The following is an 18,075-nucleotide window of genomic DNA, read 5'->3' as shown; positions in this document are numbered from 1 at the left end:
AAAGACAAAAATCTGACACAAATACAACAAAGAAAAAGCCTATTTCAATCTGTGTATTTGTCTTTTTTTGTATACATCACATATGAATACATATGTTTATGAAAATTTGTACACGTATATTTTAAGTATATGTCTACATGAAAACATTATTTTAGATCTTTTTGAGTTATGGAAAAGGTATTTTGGCTGAGGAATGTATATAGAGCTCAGTGAAGCTCGGCCTCTGCAGCCACTTTTCGCCGAAAAGAGGCCCTAATTAAGTCGCTATGCTAGGAGGGCAGGGCGTGGCGGCAGAGGGGGCAGGCGTTGCTGCGTCCGAGCCACTCGGCGATGCAACCCCGGTGAAAGCCGTGCTTGTGCGAGCACGGCATCACCCCGATCTCGTCACCTGCCACGAAGTCCTCCAAGCAGATCACGCAGCCCGTGTCCGTCGTGCTAGGACCGCCCTGGCCTCCCACACGATGATAAACACGCTTCTCCAGGCCGGCCACCTCCGCCGCTGTCGCAGGGACTCCTCCGAAACCGCAGTCGCGGTAGGCGTCACCGGGATTGGGCATGGCCGACAGGAGCCGCAGGAGATCGCCGTCGCCGAGGACGCCGTGCAGGAAGAGGGCCTCCGCGACGAGCAGGACCGATCGGCCGAGCTCCTCTGCCGCGTCAACGACGTCGTATCCGACGGATCCAAGCTGCTGCTGCTGCTGCAATGCTGCCGCGCCTTGGTGCTGGGACGGAAGCGGGACGAGCCAGTGCTGGGCCGTCGTGCTGCTTTCGATGGCGAAGGTCAGGGCGTGCTCCATGCACTCGTCGGCCATTGTTGCCATTGGCTCCGCTTCCGCAAGCAGCAAAATCTAATCTCCAAAGGAAACACGCCGCAGATCTATCAACGAAGCGAGGACAGTTAATTAGTGTAGAAATAGAATAGTAAGTGGGGACTCGACGGACCTGTACACTAATTGGCCTGCAAGCAGAAGCCAAACCAAATTCTATTTCGGAACATGAGTCCGACTTCGCGGGTGACACGGACTTGCTTTCCTCTCACTGCGCGCGTTAGTTAGTACAAGTACTCAAGCGCAAAAAAACAAAGTTGGTACGAGTAGGCTACTATGGTGAGCTCTCCAAGCGCAAAAATAAAACTATAAAGGAAGTCAAATAAATTTGGAGAATGACCTCTCGCTTGACAACCTCCAGGAATTCGTCAGTCCATGGACCATGCTTCAGGATGTTCAACTTACCGAAGGCACGAGGGGGGACGATATCACTTGTGTTAAATTGTGATCCAAATTCTAGTACCGGATTGGACTAGACGTAGTACAACCGGTGTGGGCTTTTGCGTTGGCGTCGACGCATACGAGTACAACTCGTTTACTTGTCCTACAAGGACTCCTATGTTTTGCCCCTCTTATATACCCCATGTAGTCGCACCTTAGACGCTCTGTCGTCTCGTACTTGTAATACTCCTCCTCATAGTGATTGCGCCTTCGTGCGTCCGTGGTTTTCTCCCGCAAGGATTTTCACGTAAAAATCTGTGTGTTCTCGTGTCTCTTTTATCTCGTTATTATCTAACAAGTGGTATCAGAGCTAAGGTTCAGATTCATACGAGACGAGAGTTTAGGGTTTGACGTTCTGTGCGCCACCGCTGCAGCGCTATCCGTCAAATTCGATTTCTGCTGCTGCTGCGAGACGACACCGAGTCGGACGGGAGTACCGTCCGTACGCGTCATATAATTCAAGACTAAGCCGTCCTTGTTTACTCCGCCGAGTTGCCGCAGGTGCTAATCAAAGCAATCGGCTTCAAGTCCCGAGGTGATTGGTGTCTGTCGCTGCAGCTGCTACGTCCGCAACATCGCCAAGTAGCTGCTGCTGCTTCGTCAAATCTTGAGGCTCCGAAAGCTTACACTGCTACGTCTCCACGTGAAGACATTAGTACTACTTCTAGTACGTGAGAAATTCCCACAAATCAGCTCGTTCTCCGAGATCCTATTGATTTCTCAAGTCCTCCGTGGTACTGGTGTTGCGAGGATACTACCAGGTGCTATTTACTCTGTTATATTTGCTTCGCATATTAAATTCTGTCAAGAATTTTTTTACCGGCTTGTACTACTTTGTGTACACAGATTTATCGACTCATGGCATCCATGAAGTACGATCTTCCGCTGCTGGACCGTGACACAAGGTTTACCCTATGGCAAGTCAAGATGCGGGCGTTGTTGGTACAGTCTGACTATGATGAAGCACTGGATAATTTTGGGAAACAAAGGATTCAGGATTGGACTGATGAGGAGAGAAGAATTGATTGTAAGGCTTTGTCACAAATTCAACTCCATTTGCATAATAATATTTTGCAGGAAGTTTTGAGCGCGAAAACTGCCACCGCTCTATGGTTAAAGCTGGAAGGGATTTGCATGACTAAAGATCTCACCAGCAAGATGCATCTGAAGCAAAAATTATTCCTGCACAGGTTACCCGAGGGAGGTAATGTTTTGAATCATATTTCAGAATTTAAAGAGATCATATCCGATCTAGCTGCAATGGAGGTTAAGTATGAAGAGGAAGATACTGCTTTAATGTTACTTTGTTCACTGCCAAGTTCTTATACCAATTTTAGAGACACCATATTATACAGTCGTGATACTCTCACGCTTAATGAAGTTTATGAAGCTTTGAACTCTAAGGAGAAGATGAAACTAATGGTGCCTCATGATGGTTCAAGTTCATCCCAAGCCGAGGGATTATCTGTTCGTGGCAGGACAAAGGAGAAGAACTCCAATAATGGAAACAGAGGCAAAAGTAAGAACGGCCACAGGGGCCGGTCGCAATCCAGAGACAAGAAATATTGCAGATATTGCAAGAGAGACGGGCATGACATCTCAGAGTGTTTCAGATTGCAGAATAAAGAAAAGAGGAAAGGTAACAAACAAGGTGAAAATTCTGCTAACGTTGCTCGTGATGATAGTTCCGATGATGCTCTTGTCGTTATTGCTGGATGTGCTGAGACCAATGATGAGTGGGTACTTGACACTGCATGCACTTTTCATATGTGTCCACATAGAGATTGGTTTAATACTTTTGATTCCACTACTTCTGCTGGTTCTGTTTTGGGTTTTGATAATTCACCATGCAAGATTGATGGCATAGGTTCTATTCGAATCAAGATGTTTGATGGCATAATCAGAACTTTGACAGATGTTCGGTATATTCCGAAGATGAAGAGAAATCTTATTTCTATGAGTGCCCTTGATGCAAAGGGGTACAAATATTCAGGTGGAGATAGTGTTTTGAAGGTCACCAAAGGCTCCCTTGTTGTGATGAAAGGTGACTTAAGTTCGACCAATGGTCTTTATTACCTTCGAGGTTCTACAGTTTCAGGTAACGCTACTCCAGTTGTTTCAAAGAATTCTGATTGTGATGCTGCTAACCTTTGGCATATGCGTCTTGGACATATGAGTGAACTTGGTTTAGCAGAGTTAAATAAGCGAGGTCTTCTTGATGGATATGAACCTGGTAAATTGAAATTTTGTGAGCATTGTATCTTCGGCAAACACAAGAGGGTGAAGTTCAACACTTCGACTCATACAACTGAAGGTACTCTTGATTATGTGCATTCTGATTTATGGGGACCATCTCACAAGAAGTCACTAGGTGGTGCTAGTTACATGCTGACTATTATTGATGATTATTCGAGAAAAATTTGGCCTTATTTCTTGAAGCATAAATATGAAGCATTCTCAGTATTTAAGGAGTGGAAGATTATGATTGAAAGACAAACTGAAAAGAAGGTAAAAATACTTCGCACTGATAATGGTATGGAATTCTGTTCTAAGCAATTTAAGAATTATTGCAAGTCTGAAGGCATTGTCAGACATTACACCGTTCCTTATACTCCTCAACAAAACGGTGTTGCTGAGCGTATGAACAGGACCATTATTTCCAGAGCCCGTTGCATGTTGTCCAATGCAGGTTTGCATAGGCGTTTTTGGGCTGAGGCCGCTTCCACTGCTTGTTATCTCATTAACCGTTCACCATCTATTGCTCTTAATAAGAAAACTCCAATTGAGGTATGGTCTGGTTCACCTGCTGATCATTCACAGTTGAGAGTTTTTGGTTGCACTGCTTATGCTCATGTTGATAATGGAAAGTTGGAGCCTAGGGCTGTTAGGTGCATCTTTCTTGGTTATAAGTCTGGTGTTAAAGGTTTTAAATTATGGAATCCTGAAACCCAGAAGGTTGTTATTAGCAGAAATGTTATCTTTAATGAATCTGCTATGTTACATGATGTTTCATCTACTAATGTTCCCGTTGAGAGTGAACATCAGCCTATTGTTCAGGAGTCTACTGTTCAGGTGGAGCATGTTATTGATTCAGGTGATACATCTCGTAATGAAATTGTTGATGCACATGATGAACCCGTCGTTAATGATGATCATGTCACTCCCACTCCAAATTAGCCTATTGTTCCACCCAGTTGGAATCTTGCACGTGACAGAGTTAGACGGGGTAGTAATAAACCTGACAGGTTAATTGAAGAGTGCAATATTGTTTCTTTTGCTTTATCTGTTGCAGAAGAAATTGAAGGTAATGCTGAGCCTTCTTCATATTCCGAGGCTATTATTTCTAGTGATAGTAATAAGTGGATGACCGCTATGCATGATGAGATGGAATCACTTGAAAAGAATGGCACTTGGGATTTAGTAAGATTACCTAGAGAGAAGAAACCTATTCGTTGCAAGTGGGTTTTCAAGAGGAAAGAAGGTGTTTCTCCTAATGATGAGACAAGATATAAAGCAAGGTTAGTTGCTAAAGGTTATAGTCAGATTCCAGGTATTGACTATAACGAAGTCTTTTCTCCTGTTGTGAACCATAGCTCTATTCGCACTTTACTCAGTATTGTTGCCATGCATGATCTTGAGCTTGAACAATTGGATGTTAAAACTGCATTCTTACATGGAGAATTAGAAGAGGATATTTATATGGAACAACCTGAAGGTTTTGTTATTCCTGGAAAAGAAAAGCTTGTCTGTAAGTTAAAGAAATCTCTTTATGGATGGAAGCAATCCCCGAGACAGTGGTACAAGAGATTTGACACCTTTATGCTCTCTCAAGGTTTCAAAAGGTCTAATTATGATAGTTTGTTGGAAATATGCCCTAGAGGCAATAATAAATTGATTATTATTTATTTCCTTGTTCATGATAATCGTTTATTATCCATGCTAGAATTGTATTGATAGGAAACTCAGATACATGTGTGGATACATAGACAACACCATGTCCCTAGTAAGCCTCTAGTTGACTAGCTCGTTGATCAATAGATGGTTACGGTTTCCTGACCATGGACATTGGATGTCGTTGATAACGGGATCACATCATTAGGAGAATGATGTGATGGACAAGACCCAATCCTAAGCCTAGCACAAAGATCGTGTAGTTCGTATGCTAAAGCTTTTCTAGTGTCAAGTATCATTTCCTTAGACCATGAGATTGTGCAACTCCCGGATACCGTAGGAATGCTTTGGGTGTATCAAACGTCACAACGTAACTGGGTGACTATAAAGGTGCACTACGGGTATCTCTGAAAGTGTCTGTTGGGTTGGCACGAATCGAGACTGGGATTTGTCACTCCGTGTGACGGAGAGGTATCTCTGGGCCCACTCGGTAGGACATCATCATAATGTGCACAATGTGATCAAGGAGTTGATCACGGGATGATGTGTTACGGAACGAGTAAAGAGACTTGCCGGTAACGAGATTGAACAAGGTATCGGGATACCGACGATCGAATCTCGGGCAAGTATCATACCGATAGACAAAGGGAATTGTATACGGGATTGATTAAGTCCTTGACATCGTGGTTCATCCGATGAGATCATCGTGGAACATGTGGGAGCCAACATGGGTATCCAGATCCCGCTGTTGGTTATTGACCGGAGAACGTCTCGGTCATGTCTGCATGTCTCCCGAACCCGTAGGGTCTACACACTTAAGGTTCGATGACGCTAGGGTTATAAAGGAAGTTCGAATGTTGTTCGGAGTCCCGGATGAGATCCCGGACGTCACGAGGAGTTCCGGAATGGTCCGGAGGTAAAGATTTATATATAGGAAATCCTGTTTCGGCCATCGGGACAAGTTTCGGGGTCATCGGTATTGTACCGGGACCACCGGAAGGGTCCCGGGGGTCCACCGGGTGGGGCCACCTGCCCCGGGGGGCCACATGGGCTGTGGGAGGTGCGCCTTGGCCTACATGGGCCAAGGGCACCATCCCCAAGAGGCCCATGCGCCTAGGGTTTTAAGGAGGGAAGAGTCCCACAAGGGGAAGGCACCTCCTAGGTGCCTTGGGGGGAGGGAAACCTCCTCTTGGCCGCCTCCCCTTTCCCATCTAGGGCTGCCGCCCCCCCTAGGGGTGGGAACCCTAGAGGGGGCGCACCCTCCTCCCTCTCCCCTATATATAGTGAGGCATAGGGGCTGCTCATAACGCGCGATTTGATCTCTCTCATTGGTGCAGCCCTCCCTCTCTATCTCCTCTCCCGTGGTGCTTGGCGAAGTCCTGCAGGATTGCCACGCTCCTCCATCACCACCACGCCATTGTGCTGCTGTTGGATGGAGTCTTCCTCAACCTCTCCCTCTCTGCTTGCTGGATCAAGGCGTGGGAGACGTCGTCGGGCTGTACGTGTGTTGAACGCGGAGGTGCCGTCCGTTCGGCACTAGGATCTCCGGTGATTTGGATCACGACGAGTACGACTCCATCAACCCCGTTCTCTTGAACGCTTCCGCTTAGCGATCTACAAGGGTATGTAGATGCACTCTCCTTCCCCTCGTTGCTAGTCTCTCCATAGATAGATCTTGGTGACACGTAGAAATTTTTTGAATTTCTGCTATGTTCCCCAACAGTGGCATCATGAGCTAGGTCTATTGCGTAGATTCTATGCACGAGTAGAACACAAAGTAGTTGTGGGCGTTGATTTTGTTCAATATGCTTGCCGTTACTAGTCTTATCTTGATTCGGCGGCATCGTGGGATGAAGCGGCCCGGACCGACCTTACACGTACTCTTACGTGGGACAGGTTCCACCGACTGACATGCACTATTTGCATGAGGTGGCTAGCGGGTGTCTGTCTCTCCCACTTTAGTCGGATCGGATTCGATGAAAAGGGTCCTTATGAAGGGTAAATAGAAATTGGCATATCACGTTGTGGTTTTGCGTAGGTAAGAAACGTTCTTGCTAGAAACCCATAGCAGCCACGTAAAACATGCAAACAACAATTAGAGGACGTCTAACTTGTGTTTGCAGGGTATGCTATGTGATGTGATATGGCCAAAAGGATGTGATGAATGATATATGTGATGTATGAGATTGATCATGTTCTTGTAATAGGAATCACGACTTGCATGTCGATGACGTGACAAGATGATCATGGAGCCCCAAGATGGAGATCAAAGGAGCTATATGATATTGGCCATATCATGTCACTATTATTTGATTGCATGTGATGTTTATCATGTTTTTGCATCTTATTTACTTAGAACGACGGTAGTAAATAAGATGATCCCTCTTTACAATTTCAAGAATGTGTTCTCCCCTAACTGTGCACCGTTGCTAAAGTTCGTCGTTTCGAAGCACCACGTGATGACCGGGTGTGATAGATCCTTACGTTCACATACAATGGGTGTAAGACAGTTTTACACATGCAAAACACTTAGGGTTAGCTTGACGAGCCTAGCATGTGCATAGACATGGCCTCGGAACACAGAAGACCGAAAGGTCGAGCATGAGTCGTATGGTAGATACGATCAACATGAAGATGTTCACCGACGTTGACTAGTCCGTCTCACGTGATGATCGGACACGGCCTAGTTGACTCGGATCATGTAATCACTTAGATGACTAGAGGGATGTCTGTCTGAGTGGGAGTTCATAAGATGAACTTAATTATCCTGAACATAGTCAAAAGGTATTCGCAAATTATGTCGTCGCTCACGCTATAGTTCTACTGTTTAGATATGTTCCTAGAGAAAAATTAGTTGAAAGTTGATAGTAGCTATTATGCGGACTAGGTCCGTAAACTAAGGATTGTCCTCATTGCTTCATAGAAGGCTTATGTTCTTAATGCACCGCTCAGTGTGCTGAACCTCGAACGTTGTCTGTGGATGTTGCGAACATCTGACATACACATTTTGATAACTACGTGATAGTTCAGTTAAACGGTTTAGAATTGAGGCACCGAAAACCTTTTTGAAACGTCGCGAAACATATGAGATGTTTTGAGGGATGAAATTGGGATTTCAGGCTCGTGCCCACGTCAAGAGGTATAAGACCTCCGATGATTTTCTTAGCCTACAAACTAAGGAGAAAAGCTCAATTGTTGTGCTTGTGCTCAGATTGTCTGAGTACAACAATCATTTGAATCAAGTGGGAGTTGATCTTCCAAATGAGATAGTGATGTTTCTCCGAAGTCATTACCACCAAGCTGCTAGAGCTTCGTGATGAACTATGATATATCAGGGACATATATGATGATCCTTGAGATATTCGCGATGTTTGACACCGCGAAAGTAGAAATCAAGAAGGAGCATCAATTGTTGATGGTTAGTGAAACCACTAGTTACAAGAAGGGCAAGGGCAAGAAGGGATACTTCATGAAACGGCAATTCAGCTGCTGCTCTAGTGAAGAAACCAAAGGTTGAACCCAAACCCGAGACTAAGTGCTTCTGTAATAAGGAGAACAGCCACTGGAGCAGAATTACCCTAGATACTTGGTAGATGAGAAGGCTGGCAAGGTCGATAGAAGTATATTGGATATACATTGTGTTGATGTGTACTTTACTAGTACTCCTAGTAGCACCAGGGTATTAGATACCGGTTCGGTTGCTAAGTGTTAGCAACTCGAAATAAAAGCTACGGAATAAACGGAGACTAGCTAAAGGTGAGCTGACGATATGTGTTGGAAGTGTTTCCAATATTGATATGATCAAGCATCGCACGCTCCCTCTACCATCGAGATTGGTGTTAAACCTAAATAATTGTTATTTGGTGTTTGCGTTGAGCATAGACGTGATTGGATTATGTCTATCGCAATACGGTTATTCATTTAAGGAGAATAATGGTTACTCTGTTTATTTGAATAATACCTTCAATGGTCTTGCACCTAAAATGAATAGTTTATTGAATCTCGATCGTAGTGATACACATGTTCATGCCAAAAGATAGTAATGATAGTACCACCTACTTGTGGCACTGCCACGTAAGTCATATCGGTATAAAACGCATGAAGAAGCTCCATGTTGATGGATCTTTGGACTCACTCGTTTTTGAAAGGTTTGAGACATGCGAACCATGTCTATTGGTGTGTGTGCATGAAGAAACTCCATGCAAATGGACCGTTTGGACTCACTTGATTTTGAATCACTTGAGACATGCAAATCATACCACATGGGCAAGATGACTAAAAGCCTCGGTTTCAGTAAAATGGAACCAGAAAGCTACTTGCTGGAAGTAATACATTTTGATGTGTGCAGTCCAATGAGTGCTGAGGCATGTAGTGGATATCGTTATGCTCTTACTTCACGGATGATTTGAGTAAATGTTGAGTATATTTACTTGATGAATCACGAGTATGAATTATTGAAAGGTTCAAGTAATTTCAGGGTGAAGTTGAAAGATCGTCGTGACAAGAGGATAAAATATCTATGATATGATCATAGAGATGAATATCTGAATTACGAGTTTGGCAAAGAATTAAGACATTGTGGAAATTGTTTCACAACTGATACAGCCTGAACACCATAGTGTGATGGTGTGTCCGAACATCATAACTGCACCCTATTGGATATGATGCATACCATGATGTCTCTTATCTAATTACCATGATAGTTTATGGGTTAGGCATTAGAGACAACCACATTCACTTTAAATAGGGCACCACGTAATTTCGATGAGATGACACCGTATGAACTATGGTTTAGAGAAACCTAAGCTGTCATTTCTTAAAAGTTTGGGGCTGCGACGCTTATGTGAAAAAGTTTCAGGCTGATAAGCTCGAACCCAAAGCGGATAAATGCATCTTCATAGGACACCCAAAACAGTTGGGTATGCCTCCTGTCTCAGATCCGAAAGCAATAAGGGATTGTTTCTAGAATCGGGTCCTTTCTCGAGGAAAAGTTTCTCTCGAAAGAATTGAGTGGAGGATGGTGGAGACTTGATTAGGTTATTGAACCGTCTCTTCAACTAGTGTGTGGCAGGGCACAGGGAGTTGTTCCTGTGGCACCTACACCAATTGAAGTGGAAGCTTATGATAGTGATCATGAAACTTCGGATCAAGTCACTACCAAACCTCGTGGGATGACAAGGATGCGTACTACTTCAGAGTGGTGCGTAATCCTATCTTGGAAGTCATGTTGCTAGACAACAATGAACCTACGAGCTATGGAGAAGCGATGGTGGGCCCGGATTCCGATAAATGGCTCGAGGCCATAAAATCCGAGAGAGGATCCATGTATGGAAACAAAGTGTAGACTTTGACAGAACAGCTCGATGGTCGTGAGGCTGTTGAGTATAGATGGATTTTAAAAGGAAGACGGACAATGATGGTAAATGTCACCATTAAGAAAGCTCGACTTGTCGTTAAGAAGTTTCCCGACAAGTTCAAGGAGTTGACTACGATGAGACTCTCTCACTCGTAGGGATGCTAAGAGTCTGTTGGAATTATATTAGCGATTACTGCATTATTTATGAAATCTTGCAGATAGGATGTCAAAACATTGTTTCCTCGACGATTTTTCTTGAGGAAAGGTTGTGTGTGATACAACCGGAAGGTTTTGTCAATCCTGAAAGATGCTAATAAGTATGCAAAGCTCCAGCAATCCTTCTAGGGACTGGAGTAAGCATCTCGGAGTTGGAATGTACACTTTGATGAGATGATCAAAGATTTTGGGTTTATACAAAGTTTATGAGAAATTTGTATTTCCAAAGAAGTGAGTGGGAGCACTATAAAATTTCTGATGAATATATGTTGTTGACATATTGTTGATCAGAAATGACGTAGAATTTCTGGAAAGCATATAGGGTTATTTGGAAAGTGTTTTTCAATGGAAAGCCTGGATTAAGCTACTTGAACATTGAGCATCAAGATCTATAAGGATAGATCAAAACGCTTAATGGTACTTTCAATGAGCACATACCTTGACATGATCTTGAAGGTGTTCAAGATAGATCAGTCAAAGAAGGAGTTCTTGCCTGAGTTGTAAGGTATGAAGTTAAGACTTAAAGCTCGACCACGGCAGAATAGAGAGAAAGGACGAAGGTCATCCCCTATGCTTAAAACATAGGCTCTACAGTATGCTATGCTGTGTACCGCACCTGAAATGTGCCTTGCCATGAGTCAGTCAAGGGGTACAAGAGTGATCCAAGAATGGATCACAGGACAGCGGTCAAAGTTATCCTTGGTAACTAGTGGACTAAGGAATTTTCTCGATTATGGAGGTGGTAAAAGAGTTCGTCGTAAAGGGTTACGTCGATGCAAGCTTAACACCTATCCGGATAGCTCTGAGTAGAGATACCGAATACGTATAATGGAGCAACAATTTAGAATAACTCCAAGTAGAACAGTTATTTGGAATAGCTCCAAATAGAACGTGGTAGCTACATCTAGGAGATGACATAGAGATTTGTAAAGCGCACACGGATCTGAAAGGTTCAGACCCGTTGACTAAAACCTCTCTCACAAGCATAACATGATCAAACCCAGAACTCATCGAGTGTTAATCACATGGTAAATGTGAACTAGATTATTGACTCTAGTAAACTCTTTGGGTGTTAGTCACATGGGGATGTGACCTTGAGTGTTAATCACATATCGATGTGAACTAGATTATTGACTCTAGTGCAAGTGGGAGACTGTTGGAAATATGCCCTAGAGGCAATAATAAATTGATTATTATTATATTTCCTTGTTCATGATAATCGTTTATTATCCATGCTAGAATTATATTGATAGGAAACTCAGATACATGTGTGGATACATAGACAACACCATGTCCCTAGTAAGCCTCTAGTTGACTAGCTCGTTGATCAATAGATGGTTACGGTTTCCTGACCATGGACATTGGATGTCGTTGATAACGGGATCACATCATTAGGAGAATGATGTGATGGACAAGACCCAATCCTAAGCCTAGCACGAAGATCGTGTAGTTCGTATGCTAAAGCTTTTCTAATGTCAAGTATCATTTCCTTAGACCATGAGATTGTGCAACTCCCGGATACCGTAGGAATGCTTTGGGTGTACCAAATGTCACAACGTAACTGGGTGACTATAAAGGTGCACTACGGGTATCTCCGAAAGTGTCTGTTGGGTTGGCACGAATCGAGACTGGGATTTGTCACTCCGTGTGACGGAGAGGTATCTCTGGGCCCACTCGGTAGGACATCATCATAATGTGCACAATGTGATCAAGGAGTTGATCACGGGATGATGTGTTACGGAACGAGTAAAGAGACTTGCCGGTCACGAGATTGAACAAGGTATCGGGATACCGACGATCGAATCTCGGGCAAGTATCATACCGATAGACAAAGGGAATTGTATACGGGATTGATTAAGTCCTTGACATCGTGGTTCATCCGATGAGATCATCGTGGAACATGTGGGAGCCAACATGGGTATCCAGATCCCGCTGTTGGTTATTGACCGGAGAACGTCTCGGTCATGTCTGCATGTCTCCCGAACCCGTAGGGTCTACACACTTAAGGTTCGATGACGCTAGGGTTATAAAGGAAGTTCGAATGTTGTTCGGAGTCCCGGATGAGATCCCGGACGTCACGAGGAGTTCCGGAATGGTCCGGAGGTAAAGATTTATATATAGGAAATCCTGTTTCGGCCATTGGGATAAGTTTCGGGGTCATCGGTATTGTACCGGGACCACCGGAAGGGTCCCGGGGGTCCACCGGGTGGGGCCACCTGCCCCGGGGGGCCACATGGGCTGTGGGAGGTGCGCCTTGGCCTACATGGGCCAAGGGCACCATCCCCAAGAGGCCCATGCGCCTAGGGTTTTAAGGAGGGAAGAGTCCCACAAGGGGAAGGCACCTCCTAGGTGCCTTGGGGGGGGAGGGAAACCTCCTCTTGGCCGCCTCCCCTTTCCCATCTAGGGCTGCCGCCCCCCCTAGGGGTGGGAACCCTAGAGGGGGCGCACCCTCCTCCCTCTCCCCTATATATAGTGAGGCATAGGGGCTGCTCATAACACGCGATTTGATCTCTCTCATTGGTGCAGCCCTCCTTCTCTATCTCCTCTCCCGTGGTGCTTGGCGAAGCCCTGCAGGATTGCCACGCTCCTCCATCACCACCATGCCGTTGTGCTGCTATTGGATGGAGTCTTCCTCAACCTCTCCCTCTCTCCTTGCTGGATCAAGGCGTGGGAGACGTCGTCGGGCTGTACGTGTGTTGAACGCGGAGGTGCCGTCCGTTCGGCACTAGGATCTCCGGTGATTTGGATCACGACGGGTACGACTCCATCAACCCTGTTCTCTTGAACGCTTCCGCTTAGCGATCTACAAGGGCATGTAGATGCACTCTCCTTCCCCTCGTTGCTAGTCTCTCCATAGATAGATCTTGGTGACACGTAGGAAAATTTTGAATTTCTGCTACGTTCCCCAACAGTGTTTATTTGAAAACTGTCAAAGGTTCAATTATTTATTTGCTCCTTTATGTTGATGATATGCTTATTGCTGCAAAGAGTATGTCAGAGATTAATGAACTAAAGAAGCAATTGAGTAATGAATTTGAGATGAAGGATTTGGGTGCAGCAAAGAAAATACTTGGCATGGAAATATCCAGAGATAGACCGTCTGGAAAAGTGTATCTAAGTCAGAAGGGATATATTGATAAAGTTCTTCGTCGTTTTAATATGCATAATGCCAAGCCGGTGAGTACTCCGTTAGCTGCACACTTCAAATTATCATCAGCTTTATGTCCTAAGTCAGATGCCGATATTGAGTACATGTCTAGAGTTCCCTATTCAAGTGCAGTTGGTTCACTTATGTATGCCATGGTTTGTTCTCGTCCGGATTTATCATATGCATTGAGTGTTGTCAGTAGATACATGGCTAATCCTGGAAAAGAGCATTGGAGAGCAGTTCAGTGGATTTTCAGATACCTGCGTGGTACTTCTAATGCTTATTTACAGTTTGGGAAATCTAGAGATGGACTTGTTGGTTTTGTTGATTCTGATTTTGCTGGTGATTTTGATAAGAGAAGATCACTCACAGGTTATGTTTTCACCATTGGTGGTTGTGCTGTGAGTTGGAGAGCAACTTTGCAGTCTATTGTGGCTTGTTCCACTACTGATGCCGAGTATATGGCTATTTCTAAGGCATGCAAAGAAGCTATCTGGTTGAGAGGTTTGTACACTGAGCTTTGTGGAGACTCATCTTGCCCTACCGTATTTAGTGATAGTCAAAGTGCTATATATCTTACAAAGAATCCAATGTATCATGAGAGAACAAAGCACATTGATGTCAGATATCACTATATTCGAGATGTTGTTGCTGAAGGTGATTTGAAGGTATGCAAGATAAGTACTCATGATAATCCTGCTGATATGATGACAAAGCCAGTTCCGACCAATAAGTTTGAGCTTTGCTCAGGCTTAGTTGGTATTTCTCACTAGTCCTATGGACTTTGACGCACAAGGTGTTTATGCTGATTTGGATGGAGTTATTCGCTTTCTTCGACTACTGGAGGGAATTTGGCTCAAGGTGGAGATTGTTAAATTGTGATCCAAATTCTAGTACCGGGTTGGACTAGACGTAGTACAACCGGTGTGGGCTTTTGCGTTGGCGTCGACGCGTACGAGTACAACTCGTTTACTTGTCCTACAAGGACTCCTATGTTTTGCCCCTCTTATATACCCCATGTAGTCGCACCTCAGACGCTCTGTCGTCTCGTGCTTGTAATACTCCTCCTCATAGTGATTGCGTCTTCGTGCATCCGTGGTTTTCTCCCACAAGAGTTTTCATGTAAAAATCTGTGTGCTCTCGTGTCTCTTTTATCTCGTTATTATCTAACAACTTGGAAATTCTTTGTCTGGCTTGTCATTCAAGACCGCGTTTTGATGACGGGTAGGCTTGAGCGGCGATGGGTGGCCTAATTGTGAGACACGCCAAATATGTAAGCAACAAAACGAAGCAACAACTCTCCTTGTTTTTGGATGTAGACATTCCCTTCGGATATGGCGAATGATAAAGGAGCGGCTCGGGCTTGAGGAACTTCACCTCGAGGAGTGGGCAGCCTTGGGCTCGATAAAGGAGTGGCGGTCCTCGGTGTTAGGGCGCAATGGGGCGCGGAAGAAGATAATGTCGTCCATCATCATGCTAGTCTCATGGGAGATCTGGAACGAAAGAAATGCACATGTTTTCCGCAAGAAGAGCTCCATGCCCTCGCTAATCGTCGACAAGATAAAGGGTGAGCTAAAGAGTTGTGTAACGGCGGGCGCCAAGAACCTACGTGATTTAATCCCGAGAGAGTAATCCCTTATATTGGCCACTTTGGCCTTTGTTTCCTGTTTATTCTGAAAACTTGTTAGCTCTCTTTAATTAATGACACGAGGCAAATCTTTTGGTCCCATTTAAAAAAAATCATCTAGGTCTTTTGTGTTTTGAGCACGCTCGAACCCATCTCCGTAACTAATACACAGCTCCAAAGTCATCATATTGACGGTTATTATGGAGATCAGGCTGATATCGCAACTCTGCTAGACTTGCTCTTAGGTCATATTTAGAATGCCAAAAAAAAACATACTACAAGATCAGTTTTGACAGAAAAATTCAGATACCACTTCTGCAGGCCTCGCACGCGCACACAGGGCTCGTCAGCAACAATTTTTAGCAGGGTAGGGAGCATGTTTAAGCCAGATCAGCGTGCAGGTTTCTTCTGGGGCCATACAGGTGAGGGGACAGACAGTGACATCTCTTCTTCCAGCAAATGCTTGGCACTCTCTGTCCGCCAGATAGTATTACCCCAGGATTTGAATGCAAATGCATTTTTTATTTGACATACAGTTGGGGATTACAACAGCAACAATGCAGGGCATGAATAGATTGTGATTGCAAACAAATAAGACTTTTTTTTGAATTTTCAAGGGGGGGGGGGGGGGGGGGGGGAGAGAACTCCCCCACCTGAATATATATATGGAGCCTGTTTAGGCAGCACAATACAGCAGCAGGAGGGCGGGGACGGGGAACAGCTCCCCTATAGTACACACACACACCCCACACACACACACACACACACACACTTTTACAGATGCAGGACACCGAGCCATACGTCAATGTGGCCACGATCGTCAGGGGGGAACCGGCTACGCAAGCCTTCAGCGTAGCAGTGAGTGAGGGGGATTCCTGCCGGAATACCACCGCACACTACTAGAAATCCATGATTTACCTAGGGCTAAGGCCTTTACCTAGAGCTTATTAATCTCCTCAAGGGAAAGAAAAGTAATGAACAGCATCCCTCTAGGGAAAGACATTTCTGTTGAGAAAAAACTGGAAAATAAAATTTTCTAAGTCTTGGTGCCACGTGCATACCATCCACCCCGAAAAAACACAAAGAGGTGGCATCCCGCGTCGACGCGCGCGCCTTTTATCCCCAGGGCCCATTCTGCAGTGAGATAGCAAAGGGAGAAAGGGCGCGCAGTGCCAAAAATTTCGACTAAATTAGGTCTCCTTCACCCCTGCCTCAAAGCGTTCGCCAATCTATGATGCAGGTTGGCCATGCTAGCAGTGGCAGAGCTTGAAAGAAATCTAAGGAGGGGCAAAGAAAAAAAATCAAATACAAAATCATACGACTATAAGGGATGCAAGCGGACAGCGTCTGCATATCCACGAAGCAAAAATTGCACTATCTTTGTTACTTTAACAACCATGTTAGTTTATTTTTTCCGTTCGCAGACGCTCACGAACGCCGTCCACTTAAACAAGTTAGATTTTGCAAAATACTGAGAACATAGATAATTACATTGATCTTATCCACATTAGACAAAATACATTTCTAACATTAATTATATATAAGCTACTTGGTAACAAATAAAACTGAACCAAAATACTAATTAAATATGGAGTATTGACTTAATCACTAAAGATCAGCTCTTTGTTTCTTTCCGCTCCTAAATTGCATAAGAAATTCTTGGCTGTGATTTTACTCTATGTGCTTAACACAAGCTACTGGATAGTAAATCATCTTCCAACATATTACTACGTAGCATTGTCATCTTAATCTTCAGAGTAGAAAATACAGGCTCGGCACTTGTTGTAGAAAATGTTAAATCAATGGTCTTTCTTTTAACCATTACGTCTCTAAACAACAATTACGTCTCTAAACAACAATTTTTAATTAGAACTACAACTAGTTAAGATGAAACATGCAAGAATCTACACTGAAAAGGTGTAATCATAAGAGTTGGACTTCAGTATAGCAGGATTAAATTCCCAGTTGGAAGAGGGAGGCTAGACTGGTCTTGCTGCTCACAACCTCACTTTTACACAACGCTGGCAGTGGCCTGATGCCTAAGCACGACCGTGACTAGAGGAGCCCAGGAGCTCTAAGCACCAGCCTCTGGCATCTGGCCCAACGCCGGCAAGCTCTAGTGGTCTGTGTCGTGGTTCCCTGACCCCATGCTCACGCGTCGCCGGTCGCAAAGTCCGCGCTAGACAAAAGAGCAGAAGACGAGCTACAGTATTGGGTCGCTGCTTGTTTGTCTCTGATGCAGAGCGTGAGAAGGATGTGATAACTGTGCCTTATTGGTTGTAGTGTGCAGTACTACTACCTGGTACTAAAAAAAATCCTTTTCGCTGGGGGGCGACCGCCCATGTTTGCCCCCATGAAGCTCCGCCATTGCATGCTAGTGCCCTGGATACTATGGCAACTAGATTGTTGATTGTTTGTGTGGGCAAAGCAACCAAAGTTGTTGATAGGTACTCTTTTATCCTCTCTTTTGAGGGAAATTGTGATGGTTGCTGGAACAATCTTCCTTCTAATGATCCCATTTCAGTTTTAAGTTCTCAGTTGCTATGACTTGGAATGATATCCTTGGTAG

General features: G+C 44.4%; 1 protein-coding gene across 1 annotated transcript; it reads right to left on the bottom strand.

Annotated features, from left to right (window-relative positions):
* Positions 1–269: 269 nt before the first annotated feature.
* On the bottom strand, positions 270–821 carry LOC147981857 (uncharacterized). Its single transcript, XM_087517228.1, has one exon. The coding sequence runs from the start codon at positions 819–821 to the stop codon at positions 270–272; it is 552 nt and encodes a 183-aa protein (XP_087373354.1).
* Positions 822–18,075: the final 17,254 nt, after the last annotated feature.

The sequence above is a fragment of the Triticum urartu genome, chromosome 3A, assembly GCF_056163025.1.
Source record: "Triticum urartu cultivar PI428250 chromosome 3A, HENAU_Tu73, whole genome shotgun sequence".
Lineage (NCBI taxonomy): Eukaryota > Viridiplantae > Streptophyta > Magnoliopsida > Poales > Poaceae > Triticum > Triticum urartu.
The sequence above is the reverse complement of the archived record's forward strand: the minus strand, read 5'-3'. Positions and strand labels throughout refer to the sequence as shown.